The following is an 18,624-nucleotide window of genomic DNA, read 5'->3' as shown; positions in this document are numbered from 1 at the left end:
GAGGAAATTAAAGCTCAGAGATGTTAAGTAATTTGTCAAAGGTCAAAAAATTGGTAGTGATAGAGCTAATAATCAAAATCCAAAGCACATACTCTTTAATATATCACAATACTTTCCTAAACTTTTCCTTCTTTCTGAAATGTAGCATTTTTATTTTACTAGAATTCTATTTGCTGAATATCTTTAATGGTGTCTTTATTAGATGGTTACAACCTTCTCTTTTATGCCTACATTTTTCATGTTTTAAATATGCAAATAAAAACACTAAATCACTTTACAGTCTTTTAAAGTAAATTAGCCTAAGGCTTGAAAAAATTCACTGAAATACTTCCCTATTTTTCCATCATTCACTATTTTTAAAATGTCAGAGGTTCACAGAGATATACTAGAAAAAAAAAATTCTCATATCATGTGCAATGTAAGGCATTAAATTTAGCACACAGAACAATTTGAAATAATGGACAGAATTCTAGCTAATATATAAATATAAGGGTTAATGTTTTCTGAATGACATCATTCTAGACAACTCCAGTAATTTTTAAAAAGCCAGATATTACTAAGACTGCCACATAAAATTCAAGTTGTTATTTCCACTGTAGATATGGCAAAAAGGTTCTTATACTTTATCCTTTGGAGGTTATTCAAATATACAATTAAAATGTCTTGGATTTGAATTTGCTTTTTCAGGATATCTGAAAGCATAATAATTTGAACCAAAAAAAGCCAAAATAATTAGGAGGGCTGTGCAGGGTTTGTCAAAATTCTGGGGAAAAAAACAGAGACTTTTTTTCTAAAATTATATTAAGAGTTAAGGAAACCATAGACTTAGTTCAGTCAAACCTAGCCCCCTAGTGGCAGAAAAAGACTAAGTTAGTAACTAGGTTTTCATCCCATCAGAACACCATTCAAATAATAATAATAATTCACCTAATGCAAACTATGCCTCAGAATGTGGGTTGAGAAGGGGGAGCTGATGCTATATGTATGTAGAATGTTTAATATAGTTAAATGTAAATATGTGGTAATGGTTGAACTTGATGGTAACACATTACAAATGCAACAAACACGATTTATGGATGTGATTGTGGATGAAATGAATAGTACTCTAGGGAGGTTAATGTTAGTTGGAGGACAGCTGGAGGATAAGGTGCTTTCATATTACAATAACATGTTTCATATTATATATATAATAATAGATTTCACAATACTAATAAAATGAAGATACAAAGGGAAAGGCTAACAACGATTTTGGCAGCAGCTGAAGATTGTGTAATTAATAATATAAATACAGGAATGGTATACTACAATGTGTAAGAATGCAGTGATACATGGGAACAATATAACTAATGTAATTTATAGACTATAGTTAACAAAAAAATTGTAATGTTTTCTGGCAAAGCAAAGAAGGTACTATAGTAATGCTAAAGGTTAAAAAAGAGAATATGGGGCTTGGTTTTGTGAGAGATGAATATGATTAAGCATTTTTTCTCTTCCGCCTTTTTTTTTCATTAATAAGGAGACTTTGATAATGTCATTTAACTAACCTGTGTTCATCTGTGTATCTTTCTGAACACTAGAGGAGCAAATGAGTTAGTAGTTGGAATTAAATGATAAAAGTACCTGTACAGAACACTTTTTAGGAGTAATGTTTCCATAACTTGTTGAGCAGCTTTTTCCTATTAATTTATTTTTTGAATTTGAAATAAAGTTTTAATAAAAAATTCTCATTTAAGCTATATCCCAATAAAAAAGTAAATGCATAAAAAAGTATTTAATTATAAATAGATCAATAAAAAGTGTTAGCCTTATTTTTCTGCTATCACTATTTTTTACACCATTGGTTACAAGTTTTGAATAGTTTTAAAATTTACTTTAAAATAAATTTCTTGGAGAAATAATAAAACTAGAATATACAAGAGAGAATGTTAATATACAGTTGACAGCCATTTTGGTATCTACGGAAATGCAAAATAGTGCACACCTAATAAGAAGGGGAAAGTAGGAAGGTGCCTGTATGAAGAAAAGGAGGACCTGAATAGATTATAATCCAAAAAAAATTTCAATGGCTATTTCCTTACCAGTGCAGTCCTGCTATGTGTAGTCAGCAAAACAGAAAAAAGCTAATTATTAGTAAATTTACTGAATATGCATATCTAACTGAAGAAATTCAACTAGTGCTTGGTAGATGACAAAACAATCTAGTGTGTATTATGAAAGCATTGGGAAAGCATTAATATTTAAATAAACCTGAGTTTATTATTATATCCTAGGACTTTTATCTTTTGGTGTCCCTCTGAAAGCAATTTTCATTTAAGGCACTGAATTGCAAGTAGAAGGAAAAATTGGAAATAATGGACAGAATTCTATTTCAGATATAAATATAAGGCTGATGACTTAAAAACAAAAACAAAAACAAAAACAATTCTAGAAATAAAACAAAGTGAAGTATTGCTAAAAAATCAAGTTCAAAAGTAAAAATTTTTTCTCCCACTACAGGTTAGGCAAGCAGGTTCACATACTTTATCCTATGGAAGTAATTCAAATATATAATTAAAATGTTTTGGATTTGAGTGTATTCCAGAAGAGTGCAGAGCCAAGAGTGAGAAGATGCCCAGTAATATAAATGGCTCCCAAAGGGAACACATCATAATAGTAACTTTAATGTCAAAATAAGTCACCAAATAACTAGAAACCCTAACAACTCCTCATTTAGGATGAGGTAAAGAAAAGGTAAGTGTACTTGTTCTCTGCTTAGTTTCTTTTGGCAGGTAAAGAGAACTTCTTGATGTTTGTATGCCCAAGTCCCTAATAAAATTAGACCTTTTCAGAGAAAATGATAGTACAAGGTACCTGAGCACAAGAGTAACAGCATCAAAGAGCTCTCATAACCCAAAGGTACATTTGTTTATGTACATTACATAGAGACCAAAGCCTAAATATCAAGCCTTCAGATTTTAAATGTACTTTGAAATAGTAATAACAAAAAATACAAGGAAGTGGACGTGGCTCAACTGATAAAGCGTCGGCCTACCACATGGGAGGGTCCAGGGTTCGATACCCAGGGCCTCCTGACCCGTGTGGTGAGCTGGCCCACACGCAGAGCTGACGTGTGCAAGGAGTGCCCTGTTATGCAGGGGTGCACCTGCGTAGGGGTGTCCCACACACAAGGAGTACGCCCTGCAAGGAGAGCCATCCCACATGAAAAACATAAAAGTGCAGCCTGCCCAGGAGTGGCGCCGCATACACGGAGAGCTAACGCAGCAAGATGATGCAACAAAAAAGAGATGCAGTTTCCTGGTGCCACTAAGGGTGCAAATAGACACAGAGCAAGTGGACACAGAGAACAGACAACAAGGGAAGGGGGTATGGGGGGAAGGGGAGAGAAATAAATTTTTTAAAAAATTCTTAAAAAAAAAATACATACATACAATAAGCAATGCTTTTTGCCCGAAGGTCAATTCATAAAAATATAAATAACAATAGAATATCTATTTTTCAATAAAAAATAAATAAATCATGTATATCTTAGGGGAAGGTATATATTCTTAGAAATTACTTTTTAAAATTTAGCCATTAAAGGTTTAATATCTAGGCTCATTTGAAGGAAAGCTTTTAAGATATTTTATCCTTTACATGTAAATAGTGCTTTAAATTTTATTTTCTGTTCACATATTAATTCATTTAATCCCTAACTGAAATTATCATCCCCTATAGAGAAGGAAACTGAGGCTCAGTGATGTGAAATTATCCACTGAAGTTTACACCAGAAGTCTACCTATAAAGCTGGGACTAGAATTAGTTCATTCCATATGATAATTTACTAAGGGCTTATTATAGTCAAGTACTGTGCTAGGTGTTGGGAGATACAGAGATGAATTATAGGCAGTGAGTCATTAACCCAGGGCAGCCCCAATGACACCAGCAGCATTAGAATGGTAGATCCCTCCACCAATGTCTGTTGTCTACTATCTGGGAGTAAGTAACTATGAGGAGGAGATATACCAGAGGTTTTCTCAAAAAAAAAACAAAACAAAACAAACAAAAGATCTTTGTATGAGAGACAGGCAGGCAACAGAGCACAGTGGCCAAAAGAATGAACTCTTACATCAGGTTGCCTGGGTTTTGTTTCCCAGCTCTGCCTCTTACTAGTTGGGCCTCAGTTTCTTCATCTATAAAATGAAGACAATTATGCTTACCTTTGTTATAAGATTGTAAGGATTAAAAGAGTATTTGGATAGTATACATAACAATGGCTGGTCATAGTGATAGCTATGTATTTGTTAAATTAAATAAAATATGAGATGAAAAGCAGTTTAAAGTTGCTAATCATCATTTTGAACTTAAAACTTAACTTTGGAATTCTGGGTAAGTAAAACTCAAGAGTCAACTGATATTGGAGCTATAACGTTTGTCTTTAAAGGTGTGACAAGAATGGGGAAAAATGTTGAAGAGCTAGGCAAGAGGGAAGCAGATTTGGCTCAACTGATAGAGTATCCACCTACCACATGGGAGGTCCAGGGTTCATCTCCTGACCTGTATGGTGAGCTGGCCCACACGCAGTGCTGATGTGCACAAGGAATGCAGTGCCATGCAGGGGTGTTCCCTGCATAGGGGTGCCCCACACGCAAGGAGTGCGCCCCGCACGGAGAGCCACCCTGCGTAAAAAAAGCGGAGCCTGCCCAGGAGTGGTGCCATACACACAGAGAGCTGATGCAGCAAGATGATGCAACAAAAAGAGACAAAAATTCCTGGTGCCGCTGACAAGAATGCAAGCAGATGCAGAAGAACACACAGTGAATGGACACAGAAAGCAGACAATGGAATGGGGGAGGGAAGGGGAGAGAAATAAATAAAAAATAAACTAAAATTTAAAAAAAGAGCTAGGCAAGAGAAACACAATTCAAGAGAGGAAAAACAAATATAAAAAATAATTTCAGTACAGACACAGTTTATAACTCAATAAACCCTATATCTTAGCACACACAAAAAAGATTTCAGTGAGTCAGTTTATGAGTTGCTCTGATGGTAATTTTTTAGTCTCAGTGTTCGCTTCACTAGAGAAAGTATTAATTTATGAAATGTCACAAAATTCAAAATTTACTGGTTATATTATTTGAAGACCAGATCCAAGTTACTTAAAAATATTTTTCAGATCCAAATTATTTTTTATATTACTAATCTTTAAATGAAGTTGGGTGTTGTTTTATCAAAATTTTATCCAAATCTCAAGTCACATAGTTGATTTTGAAAGCACTCAAATATGACCATAATTCCAAAATTCCGCTGTTTTTGATTTAGAGAACTGCATTTGGGAGTGATTATTATCCTGCCTGAGAATATTATATTTAACCTAGAAAAAGTCATTTATAATGTTCTTTTAAAAAAAGGCACTCACTCAAATATTGGTTAAATTGCTTACTATTTTTTTGTTTCCCTCACCTATAATTTGGAAGTATTAAATACTTGTACAACATTTTTTATGGAACTTACTTTTCTATGGCAGGTCTTTTGTATTTAACAATATAAAGTTTCATTTATATTATGTAGTACTTTAGGACGTTCAGGGAAGCGAACTTGGCCCAGTGGTTAGGGCGTCCGTCTACCACATGGGAGGTCTGCGGTTCAAACCCCGGGCCTTCTTGACTCATGTGGAGCTGGCCCATGAGCAGTGCTGATGTGTGCAAGGACTGCCGTGCCACGCAGGGGTGTCCCTGTGTAGGGGAGCCCCACGCGCAAGGAGTGCACCCCGTAAGGAGAGCGGCCCAGTGCCAAAGAAAGTTCAGCCTACCCAGGAATGGCGCTGCCCACACAGAGAGTTGACAGAACAAAAAACGGAATACAGATTTCCATGCCGCTGACAACAACAGAAGCAGACAAAGAACACGCAACAAATAGACACAGAGAACAGACAACTGGGGTGCGGGGTGGGAAGAGGAGAGAAATAAAATAAATAAATAAATCTTTAAAAAAAAATAGAATATTCAAGCATTTTTGCCTATATTAAATCACAGAACTACCCTAGATATTAGCAGTCATCATAAGACCATGAGTTTTTTTTTTTAAGGATTATTTTTTTATTTATTTCTCTCCCCTTCATCTGCTCTCTGTGTCCATTCGCTGTGAGTTCTTCTGTGACCACCTCTATCCTTATCAGTGGCACCGGAAATCTGTGTTTCTTTTTGTTGTGTCATCTTGTGTCAGCTCTCCGTGTGTGCGGCGCTATTCTTGGGCAGGCTGCACTTTTTTCACACTGGGCAGCTCTCCTTAAAGGGTGCACTCCTTGCGCATGGGGCTCCCCTACGCGGAGGACACCCCTGCGTGGCAGGGCACTCCTTACGCTCATCAGCGCTGCGCATGGGCCAGCTCCATACAGGTCAAGGAGACCCAGGGTTTGAACCGTGGACCTCCCATGTGGTAGGCGGATGCCCTAACCATTGGACCAAGTCCGCTTCCTGAAATTTCCTGAAAATTTCTTATTCTCATAATCTCAGTAACTTTATACTCATTTCAATCATCTCTATTAAAGAAGACAGACAAGGCAAAAATTCAGATAACACAAGATTCTATTTTGTATATAAGGTACACTATCAAAATATCAGTAGCACTCACTTGTTCTTTTTTTTTTAGGTACTGGGACCTCATATGTGGGAAGCCGCCACTTAATCACTGAGCCACATCAGTTCCCCTGAGTTGGTTTTTTTGTCTGTTTGCTTGTTTGTTTTTTTGTTTTTAGGAGGCACTGGGAATTAAAGCCGGGATCTCCTATGTGGAAAGCAGGTGCTCAACTGCTTGAGCCACATCCATTCCCACTTGTTCTTTTTGATGTCTCCTTCCTAATCCTTACCTTGAACTCTTGGAGACAATTTCCAGTTTACAAGTTCACATCCAAGCTAACTTAAAATGTTTTTAAAGTAACATATCATAAATCAACAAACAGTGAATAATTCTACAATGAATAATGTTAATTATTTGTGGAACTTTTTGGATGAATAATATATAAGTGGTTTTCTTTTTTATTTATTTTATTTATTTCTCTCCCCTTCCCCCCTCCCCCAGTTGTCTGCTCTCTGTGTCCATTCGCTGTGTGTTCTTCTGTGTCCACTTGTATTCTTGTCAGCGGCACCCAGAATCCGTGTCTCTTTTTTGTTGTGTCATCTTGATGCATCAGCTCTCTGTGTGTGTGGCACCACTCCTGAGCAGGTTGCACTTTTTTTCACGCAGGGCAGCCTTCCATGCGGGGTGCACTACTTGTGCATGGGGCTCCCCTACGTGCAGGACACCCTTGCATAGCACGGCACTCCTTGCGTACATCAGCGTTGCACATGGGCCAGCTCCACACGGGTCAGGAGATCCTGGGTTTGAACCCTGGACCTCCCATGTGGTAGGCAGACGCTCTATCAGGTGAGCCAAATCCACTTCCCTAGTGATTTTCATAAAAATTTAGAACTAGATTTTCTAAAAGGACTGTTTGGAACTTGAAATATATTTTCCAATAGAAACATCATCATCCAGGCTGATCTGGCTCCTAGGCCAGATTATAAACATCTGAATTTTTAAATACAGGACTAATTGTAATTTAGAACTTAATCACCACATCTAATATCTCCATAGGAAAATGCCTCCAAAATGCCAAATTGGAAAGTCATAGCACATTTCTCCATTTCCCCGCTGCAATCCTCCCAAATTTTAACTTCCCAGAAGCTTTTGAGTTTTTTAGTATTTTGAGGAGGGAGACTACAAAGGGAGGTTAGAAAAGGAAAGGGAAACACTTATTAGTAAAAGGAGGAGAGGCAGGAGAATTATCCGTTCATGGGCTACAGAATATAAAGCAGGTGTAAGGAAGACCAAGACTGGCTCTCCGTATATTCTATACATAACATAGAATACAGCCAAAATCATAATTTAGATAGCAATGCCTAATTTGTTTATTAAAATATTGGGTTAAACTCCCCAGTAATAAAATTCTAACTTAAATTGTTGCTATTCATAAACGTGTAATTAATAAACATGATACTAGTCACCTTCTATTTTTAAAAACTGCACAGCTATTTTTGTTTTTCAAAGAAGTAGCTGCAAACCTTGAAAAATACTCAGTCTTTCTACATAAGAAAGTAAAAATTTAAAAAAATTTTTTTTCCTAATAGACAAATGATTATAAGTACTAAGTCATCCTTACTCCATATAATTCCCTTCCACTTTTCCCTCTCAAAACAAACACCAAAAAAGTAGCAAGCCCAAAAAACTATAAAGCCCAATCTAATTGAAATTTTTTTTCCTTAGTGTCATTAAAATTTGGAAAAACACAGTAATTACTTTTACTGCTATATGTAGGTAGAACGCAATGAGCCTTTAGTATAAGTATATAACTGGGACTTCCAATGGACAAAGACGGCATGTAAGACGCTCCAGGGTGCCATTCCCCTACATAATCAATGATGGGAATGTAAAACGGTAGGGTCGCTGTGGAAAACAGTTCGGTAGCTCCTCAGAAAGTTAAGTACAGAATTCCCATGTGATCTGACAATCCCACTTGTAGGTATATGTCTAAAAGATTTGAAAGCAGGAACTCAAACAGATATTTTCATACTGATATTCACAGAGGCATTATTCATGGTTACCAAAGATGGAAGTAACCCAAGTATTTGTTAACAGATGAATGAATAAATAAAATGTGGTAAAATACATACAATGGAATATTATTCAGTCATAAAAAGGAACAAAGTTCTGATACATCCAACAATATGGATGAACCTTGAAGACATCATGATGAGTGATAATTATACAAAAGTATAATTATTGTATGATGCTCTCACTGATATGAAATAATTAGAATAAGCAAATTCACAGAGTCAGAAAGTAGAATATAGGTTACCAGGGGCCAAGTAGGGACAGGGAATGGGGAGGTGATGCTTAAATTAGAGAGTTTCTATTTGAGGTGATAGATATGTTTTGGAAATGGATGGTGGTGATAGTAGAACAACAATGTGAATGAAATTAACAGCACTAAATTATATATTTGAACGTGGTTAAAAGGAGAAATTTTAGTCTCTATATTACGAGAATATAGAGACTAAAAATTAAACATACGATCAAACATAAGACTGCACAACCCAGTGAACTCTAATGTAAACTATGGATATAGTTGCTAGTATAATAATATTGTTTCATCAATTATAACAAAACAGCACACTAATAGGGAAAATGGTGGGGTGTTAGGGGGTATATGAGAACACTACTTTTTGTATGATTTTTCTGTAAACCTGCAACTTCCCAATTTTAAAAAATTAACTAAAAAACAAAAAGAATATATTTGGATGTTAAAGCTAGAAAATAGAGACTACTATGACAAAAATAACAGTTACCAGATTTATAGCTTTTAAAAGGCAACAATTAAAAATAAATAGGGACACAGATTTGGCCCAATGGATAAAGCATCCGCCTACCACATGGGAGGTCCAAGGTTCAAACACAGGGACCCGTGTGGTGAGCTGGCCATGCACGGTGCTGATGCGCACAAGGAGTGCCATACCACATAGGGGTGTCCCCCACATAGGGAAACCCCACGCACAAGGAGTGCGCCCTGTAAGGAGAGCCGCCCAGCACAAAAAAAGTGCAGACTGCCCAGGAATGGTGCCGCACACACAGAGAGCTGACACAGCAAGATGATACAACAAAATGAGACACAGATTCTGGGTGCCCCTGACTAGAATACAAGCGAACACAGAAAAACACACAGCGAATGGACAGAGAGAGCAGACAACTGGGGAGGGAGGGAGGGAGGAAGGCCAAAATAAAAATAAATAAAAGGGAAGCAGCTATGGCTCAATCAGGGCCTCCTTGTGAAGGCAAGCTGACCCGCACCTGCGCCGTGTTGAGCTGCTGGCACTTGCCCATGCTGCGGAGAGCTGCCGTAACAAGATGACGCAACAAAAGGGAGACAAGCAGACACAGAAAAAACACACAGTGAATGGACACAGAGAGCAGACAGCAAAACAAGCCACAAAGGGGGGGGGGGGAGGAATAAATAAATCTTTTTAAAAATAATAATAATAAATAATAAAACATTAAAAAAAAAAGACAGCAAATTATTTCATTCCCAATATCTAATTTACATTCCTCCCACTTATTTTAGCAATTGCTATGTATAGTCCTGCCTGGGGTAAATGGTCTAACAGAAAACCTCCAGAGATTGCTTTCAGACTTACACATAAGAGAAAATTAATGCTCCTAGATTCTTAATTCACAGGGCAAAGGAATGTCCCCTTTCTTGTCTCCCTGATCTTTTCTGAAAGCCTTAATAAGGATTTCTATTGCCCCATTTTGTCACTCTGTATAAAGCACTTTACATGATGAAACACATATAATCACTATGGTATTTTTGTAAAATATAAAATACATTTGAATGAAATGAACCATTAGTTTGCAAAAAGATACCAAAAACAAAAACAGAAATGGCCTCTTTTCCCACCCTGAGAAGCTAAACAGATGGTGACTATAAGAAGAATTCCCAATCAGTGACCTGGAATCTACCATTACATCCTCAATGCCCCTGGTTGACTTTCAGGTCAGTTGTCATTGTTGGGTTCTCCTTCTCTCTCCCAGTTCTAATTCCCAGTTCTTAGTCAGCTGGGATAAATACTGAGGGGACTTCACTATCAGCCCACACCACCATGTTTTTACTAAAGAATAAAATTTAGCATTGGGAGATGGGGAGTATGCTTTTTTTTTTTTTTAACTAAACTTCATTACTGAGATATCAAATTATTTCATCATGAGGTAATCTCACCTATAAAACAGTTCCCACTGCACCAAGGGCAGAGTTATAGAAAGGTTCCAATGTACTAAGTCTTAATTTCACTCCTGGGACACATTTTAATGATACTAAAGTTTCACTAAAAATGTACACCTTTTTGCATCAACAGAATTTTTAGTCCTTAAAAACAAAATGAAAATTTATGTTTAAAAATATGTCCTGAAGAGATTTTTGACATTTCATAGGTGTGTATTCATACTATTTGTGCTTAAGCATACCAAGATTAAAATGCATTTGAAAACATAAATCCTTATTATAAAATACCTTAATAGAAGCCACTGAACTTGAATCTCTCATACCTGTTGGATAGTAGGCTTGGGAGTACTGCGCTGAGGGTGTGTAGTTACTATATTTTTGGGAGGAGCTGACCATTGTTTGAGGACCTTGCTGAACGTGTACGGATGTGGCACTGGGCTGAAGCGTATAGGTAACCTCAGTTGGAAACCTCTGCAGTACAGGAAATGGAACCCCTTTATCTGAAAAAGTGGGAGACGTCTCCACTTGTCCTGGGTGCATTCCAAGGGAGTTCTGCCATGTTCTAGGAGGAATCGGGGTCCGATCTAAACCTTTCAGAGGGAAAGTACTGTGGTTGTGGGATGAAGTTGATACGTAGGAGTAAGGAGACAAACTATCTCGCCGGAATGACCGGTGAAATTGTCCTACAGCCACTGGTCCTGTAATAAAAGAGGAAGAGCACATTTACTAATTTTACATTATGCCACCGTCATAGTAGATCAAAGGTCAAGAAAATTACACCATTCTTCATCTATCCTTAAGTTGAATTCTGAGCCATTTTTAACACAACAGAAATTCAGTTTTGCTAAAGTAAGTTCAGAATTCAGAATGAGAGTTCACATTTAATGCTGAAAAAGTAACCAAACTTTTGATTCTTTGGTTCTCAATATGCCTACCATAAGAAACAAAGTGGCCAAACTCTAACATTCAGTCTTTTATAAAAAATTCAATGTTAAAAGTTGATTCAGCCATTCTACCTTTTACCATTTCAAATGATTGACCCAATTTCTACGCTACTGCGTAGAAATTCCACTCAGCCTTTCAAACCATTTAGGAACCTTAATAATAGGAATGAAAATAAGACATATATAAGGGTCATATAAATGAAGGAAATAAGTGAAACAAGAATTCTAACATAAACCAAAAAGAAATTTAATATTCTTTGTGCCCCAAATTTTAAAAAATTATATCTTCATAGAAAAGTCAGGCTTGAACTTAGTACTCTTCTTCAACCCTTAGCTTTCCACAGTCATTTGATTTTTTTCTTTAGAATTATCTAGTAATGTCCCTCCCCAGATAGCAATGGTTCTCAAACTTTGGATTACATCTGAATGACCTGGAGAATTTGTTAAAATCCACCTCCTCAGGGAAGCAAATGTAGCTTAGCAGTTGAGCATCTGCTTCCCATGTATGAGGTCCTGGGTTCAATCTCTGATACCCCTTAAAAAAAAAATCCACCTACTCAGACCTAGAGATTATGATATTTGTTTTCTCTTAACTAAAGAAAAGGAAAGAAGGAATAAAAAGGGGAGATGAGGAAAAGAGAGAAAGGGCAATACTATGTAATGAGAAAAGAGAAAAGATAAATGTAGCAGGCTGATCTTATTTTAGAATATGATTCTTTAACATAAACAAAGTTGACCTAATTTATTCACAGAGAAAGCTTTCCTAATACATAAATTATGTGATTCACATGTTCCTTTCAATTTGTTTTATTACACAAATCTGTAAAACAAGAGAAAAACTTATGTTACTCAAGTGTTAAACTACATGTTGAAAGATAACACTCAAATTATTTATCTATTTTTCCAAATATTTAGATTGTAAATCCATTCTACATGTTCCACATCTCTCATTCGGTTGCTATGATGTTTAATTTTCTTTTAAGAATAAAGCATAGGGAAATGGATTTGGCTCAATTGATAAGAGTTTCTGCCTACCATATGGGAGGTCCAGGGTTCAAATACAGGGCCTCCTGACCTGTGTGGTGAGCTGGCCCACACGCAGGGCTGCTGCAAGCAAGGAATGCTGTGCCACGCAGGGGTGTCCCCCACATAGGGGAGCCCCATGCACAAAGAGTGCGCCCTGTAAGGAGAGCTGCCCTGCACGAAAAAAGCGCAGCTCGCCCAGGAGTGGCGCCGCACACAGGGAGAGCTGATGCAGCAAGATAACGCAACAAAAAGAGACACAGATTCCCAGTGCTGCTGACAAGAATGCAAGCGGACACAGAAAAACAAACAGCATATGGACACAGAGAGCAGACAATTGGGGGCGGGGCATGCGGGAAGGGGAGAGAAATAAATTTAAAAAATAAATCTTTAAAAAAAAAAGAAAGAAAGCATAAATGCCAAAAAATAAACATACACACACATACATACATACTGCACAAATTTTGGAGCCCTGGAAATCAAAAGTCTAAATCTAATGGGGGAGGGAAGCGGACTTGGCCCAATGGTTAGGGCGTCTGCCTATCACATGGGAGGTCTGCGGTTCAAACCCCGGGACTCCTTGACCCGTGTGGAGCTGACCCATATGCAGTGCTGATGCGCTCAAGGAGTGCCGTGCCATGCAGGGGTGTCCCCCGCGTAGGGGAGCCCCACGCACAAGGAATGCAACCCCTAAGGAGAGCCGCCCAGCAGAAAAGAAAGTGCAGGCTGCCCAAGAATAGCGCCGCACACAGGGAGAGCTGACACAACAAGATGATGCAACAAAAGAAACACAGATTCCCGGTGCCGCTGGTAAGGATAGAAGCGGTCACAGAAGAACACACAGAGAGTGGACAGAGAGCAGAAAACAGGGGGAGGGGGGGAAGCGGGGGGAGGAAGGGGGGGAGAGAAATAAATTTAAAAAATAAATCTTTAAAAATAAATAAATAAATCTAATGGGGGAAAAATCTAATTCAGAAGATTGAATCTATTCAAACAATATTTCTCTTTAAAATTACTTTTCCTTTTTCGCTTTTAGGTGCAAAAAAATAGTTTTTATGCTACTTTACTAGAAGCAATACCATATGCATACACACTTCAAATTCACAACTTACAATCCTTTAAGACCTAAAAAAAAACTTTTTTTTTTGTTCTTCATGACATTTGTTGGTGAGTGTCTTTGATTCTTCCTTGGAAGCTTCATATACTAAAACTACATTTTGGCTGCAATGTGCAATAGCAAAATAATCTTTCTTCTATGCCCTTTAGGAATAAGCTGTTGATTGACAAATTTTCAGACTATCAATTACTTAAGCAGCTAATTAAAGAATTATCTACCTTGATCCTTCAAATTCTGCTTTAGATCTGAATTAAAATATAAATTTCCTTCTATCATGACAATTGAGCTCTGAGTGATAGCCAATTATCTACATAATTTTAGATGCTGCTAACATAAGAACACTGTCAGGACTAGAAGGATATTCCTTTGTTTTTCAAAATAAAGAATTCTTTAAAGTGTTCAACTCTTATTTATTCTTCTGTTCAGTGCTACCTCAAAGAGTTCTTTTCCAATCAACCTTACAGAACATCACCTATGTCTTCAGAACATCTTGAAAGCATATTTGGAAAAGTTTAAAACCAGAATTCTGGAAAGGCAGAATGGATTTCTGTTCTTAAGGATTCTATTCCTTCTATGTAAGTGAATCTGAGTTTATGAATCCCCAGAAAATAACCCCAAAACTTGCCTCTTGTGAGCCTGATATCCCCAGACAAAGGTAGATTATCTACTTTTCAGACTTAGTTTCTTAGTTTAGAAAGTTTTAACAAATATAACAAATTTCTACTAAAAACAAAATAGCAAAAGTGGACTCCCCCTCCCAAAAATAAAGGGAAAACATGATACCATCCTTATATTTCTTATCAAGTACATTCCTGTAAGGTGAACAGGACAATTGGCTCAGTGGATCAAAATAAGAAAATGAGGATATAAAAAAGGATTCCATTGCAAAAGAGATAAAAGTGTTCAACCATAAAGTGAAGTAGAATACAGAAAACAAAATGGAGACCGAGATGTAGCAATATAGCCGGGTATATAATCAAGGCAAGATTCCAGTAGAATAAAAATTAGGTGAGGGAAAAATAAAGCAGCCAAGGACTTAAAAGATGGAATGAGAGCAAAACAAAGTTGTGCCAGTATTCTTGAACTTATAACAGAATTACATTCCACCAGAACCATTAACACGATTCCCTAAGTAACCAAGCCTATAGCACAGACAATTCACACCTGACATACCTTCTGCATATACTAACAGGTAGAATAGTAAAAAAATAGGAAATGGATGCAAACTGTGTACATGGATTGGTGTATTATTCATGCTGAAGAAGCATGAATTATTTGTGTTTTTCAGAAAATAATGAGTAATCTTTAAAATGCTTACCAAATGAATTATAAATAAACCAGATCCTAGATAGGCCCTGTATTTCTTCCATTTAAACAGATTGTATCCTCAGAATACAACTGGGGAAGGAGGTAAAGGAGGGAAGGGAGGGACGGGAGGGGAGGGAGGGGAGGGAAGGGAAGAAAGGGTGAGAGGGGAGGAAGAGAGGGAGTGAGGAAGGTAGGCAGGCAGGCAGATGAAAAAAAATCAGAAAAGAGAAAAAAGAGAGCAAGAGTTGGGAGTAACGTATGTCTGTTGATTGCTTGATGTGGTTATCCCACTTCTCCCAGTGCCAGCTGAGAAGACATCTTTCAGTCGTTTATCTTTATGCCCACCAGATATACAACCTAAAAAAAATCCATGTCAAAGATTCTGCCAAATATATCATCTGTGGTAATGCGTCCATTGCTCTATTAGATTCCCCACCAAAATCAATGGCCATAACATGCAAGTGGTCTAATGTTCCTTTAGAATTCTTTCAGAACATTCTTATAACACTGCCATTTTCCCAACTTGTTACTAGAACTCTAACCTAATCCCTTATCTTCTAAACTCCACAGATACACTGCCTCATCCTTTATCTTCTAAATTCCAAATGAACAAAGTACTGTCACATTCGTAACCCTGGGTCTAGGTGAAGTTGAACATAGCGGTACTCTTAGTTGTATAATTTAAATTTTTCCATAACTCAAAAATAATTCAGACTTCCTTATTTTAAATCCATGTTAACATGCTGAAAATGTCTCTATACTCTCCCAGATGAAGGTAAAGAATGAATTCTCATTATTATACCCTGTTGCTTTTTTGGTATACTGCTTCATATCCTGAACTCTTTAAACAAAGAAAGGGAATACTGTCATCCTTACCTTCCAGGAAGGGTAGGAAGAGCATCAGAAACCAAGTTTATAAAATATATAATTTGCTATTATAGAGGGTTTTTGAAGTTTTAATTAATTCAGATTTACGCACACAAAAGTTTTTCAATACGAAAGATTGTAGTCCATAGTGAAAAAAACAAAGGCTGAGTGAGCTTTCTAAAATGCTTTTAACTAGAAACTTGACAGCTACAAAGAAAACCATTTTGTCTTATCTGATCTAATGACACCTTAAGCATCAAACCCTAATTAGCTACACTGAAAGAAACGTTCAGCCAATTCATTTCTACATGGGAACAACATCTTATAAACAGCAATATATATGAGTGTATTAACTGTAAGATAAATAAACCATGTCTAGTATTCAATACATTACTTGGAACCTTAAATATGATTATTGTCACAACACTTCTGCCAAGATTTCTTAGATGTGTCAATATGTGGAAGGTGGCATGTCTCTTCAAGAACAAACTTTGCTCACTTTCCCTTGGTTGGTATGAATGTTCTAACTCTTCCTGGCTGTGACTTGTTTCCTGCGCACCTGGGCCATCATATTCTTACCCCTGCAGCCTAATTCTGGTCTGCTTCCCACGGAAATAAAGGAGGCCCTTGGGTGTTTCTTTCAGACCCTGTGCTTCAGCGAAGGGTTACTTATTCTAGATGCTCCCAGTGAACAGACTACGTGTCCAGAAGGCAAGGGGTTGTAGAGGTTTGGAAGTGGGAAAATTCTTGGGAGTTCAAAAAGTCTAGGAAGAGTCGAAGAAAGGCCTAAAGCAGAGAGACCACTTGCCGCGAGGGGACATGGAAGGGTCTGAAGGCTTCCCGGCTCTTGCCCAATGGAGATAGTGGCGGAAAGGAGGTGCTGGTGCTGATGAGACCGAGGGAGGTGATCGTCCCAAGGCCTCCGAAAGCACAGCGTTAAGTGCACAGAGGACACTTTGCTCCTGGGAGCATACCTCGAAGGTGAGGATGTACGAAACCACCCTTTGGAGCGGTGGTTGCTCCCTGATGCCCCAAGTGCCCCGACGAGGTAAAAGGCACAACCTGCGCGCCGGCCCCGGGACGCGGGACGCAGGGCTGAGGGTCTGGACTCACCGTGCGGCTCGGGCCGGGGCCCCGCGGGCGGCGGCGGCTCCTGGTGCTGCAGCGGGGAGGTGGAGGCGGAGGCCGAGGCGGAGGCCGAGGCGGAGGCCGACGTGATCAGCAGCCTCTGGAAGCGGTTGGGTGGGCGGCAGGGCACCTCCAGGCCGGCCGCCAGCTTGGCCTTGTTGGCGCTGGTGAGCCTCTTGAGGTGCACGAGCAGCTGCGGCTGGTCGCGGCGGAAGTGCGGGCTGTGGAAGTGGTGGAGCGGCCCGTCGCCCGCCGGCCCGCCGCCCCCCGGCCCCGGCCCGGGCCCCGCGGCGCCCGGCCCGCCCAGCACCACCTTGCGGAAGCCGTAGAGGTTGAGCTGGCGGATGAAGCTGGTGAAGTTGGTCGTTTTGAAGAGCTCTGGCTCGGGCCCCGCGGGCCCGCCGCCGCCGCCCCCGGCGCCCCCGGCGCCGCCGCCCCCGGCCCCGGCCCCGGGTGGGCTGAGCAGCTCGGCCTCGAAGAGAGGCTGGTCAATGAGCAGCCCCTCGCCGCGGCCGTCCCAGCGGATCGAGCGGTAGCGGGGGCTGTTCACCAACCGCCACAGCTTGGCGGGGAAGTTGTTGGGGTTGATCGGGGTGGAGAGCAGCGCCTCCTCCATCGCCCCCGCCCGGCCCCGGGCCTCGCCCCGCCGAGCCTGGCTGTCCCACCCCGTTCTCGATCCTCCCGGCCTTCGCTTCGCCCTGCCCCCTCCTGCCAGCGCCCGGCCGCCCCGGACCCCGGACCGTTGGCGCACGAGCCCCCGCCGTGCCTTCCAGTGCGGCCAATGGGGCCTCGAGTTCCCGCCGCGCGGCCGGGACGCGCGCGAGCCGTCCCTCCCCCTCGGCGCCGCGCGGCTGGCGGGCACCCCGGAAGGCGGCGGCCCCTGGCCCGCGCTGCCCGCACTCGGCGCAGCGGGGAGAAAGCCGCACTCTCTAGGCCTCCTAAGAGCGCGGCCCCGGGGTTGCACGTTGCTGCCTACCGGGTAGTTTTAAGTCCTGCAAATAAGCCCAATTACCCATCGTGCAATGGTAAGATTCGAGGACTTCAGCATAACCAACCAGTAGGGATTTAGAATTCAGAAAGCATATATGCGTTAAGCAATACAAAGTAAATCATTATTGAGAACAAAGGGCCTACCTACCTCTATAACCTTTACTGACAGTTTGAACGAATTGTTCAAGTCTCTACAAATAAAAACAATGGCCGTGGTACCCTCTTTTGGGTAGTAGCATTTTATATATTTTTAAAAATATATTATTTTCGGCCAGGACAATTTTGCTCAGGACAATTAACTCGACCTTGGGCATTCAACAAGGAGAACTGACATACCTATGAGGAGGGAATCAGGAGAAAACAGGTACAATCCTATCTGCTTGCTCAACCAGCTGGTGATATTTCAGACATTAAAAAAGAAAACTCATAAGAGATAGAGTAGAATTTCACAGTATCCA

At 39.7% G+C, this 18,624-nt stretch overlaps 1 protein-coding gene across 1 annotated transcript in view; it reads right to left on the bottom strand.

The window, feature by feature from the left end:
- HSF5 (heat shock transcription factor 5) overlaps positions 1 to 17,792 on the bottom strand; it is a 75,829-nt gene extending 58,037 nt beyond the window's left edge. Inside the window, exons 1-2 of the mRNA XM_058283905.1 lie at positions 17,162 to 17,792; positions 11,113 to 11,487 (exon numbers count right to left, since the gene is read on the bottom strand). Of these exons, the coding sequence (XP_058139888.1) occupies positions 11,113 to 11,487; positions 17,162 to 17,792 (1,006 nt within the window). The remainder of the gene's footprint in view (positions 1 to 11,112; positions 11,488 to 17,161) is intronic.
- Between the last annotated feature and the right edge of the window lie 832 nt (positions 17,793 to 18,624).

Source organism: Dasypus novemcinctus, chromosome 21 (genome assembly GCF_030445035.2).
Source record: "Dasypus novemcinctus isolate mDasNov1 chromosome 21, mDasNov1.1.hap2, whole genome shotgun sequence".
In the NCBI taxonomy this organism is placed as follows: Eukaryota; Metazoa; Chordata; class Mammalia; order Cingulata; family Dasypodidae; genus Dasypus; species Dasypus novemcinctus.
Note: the sequence above shows the minus strand (reverse complement) of the source record. Positions and strands in the feature narration are given on the sequence as shown.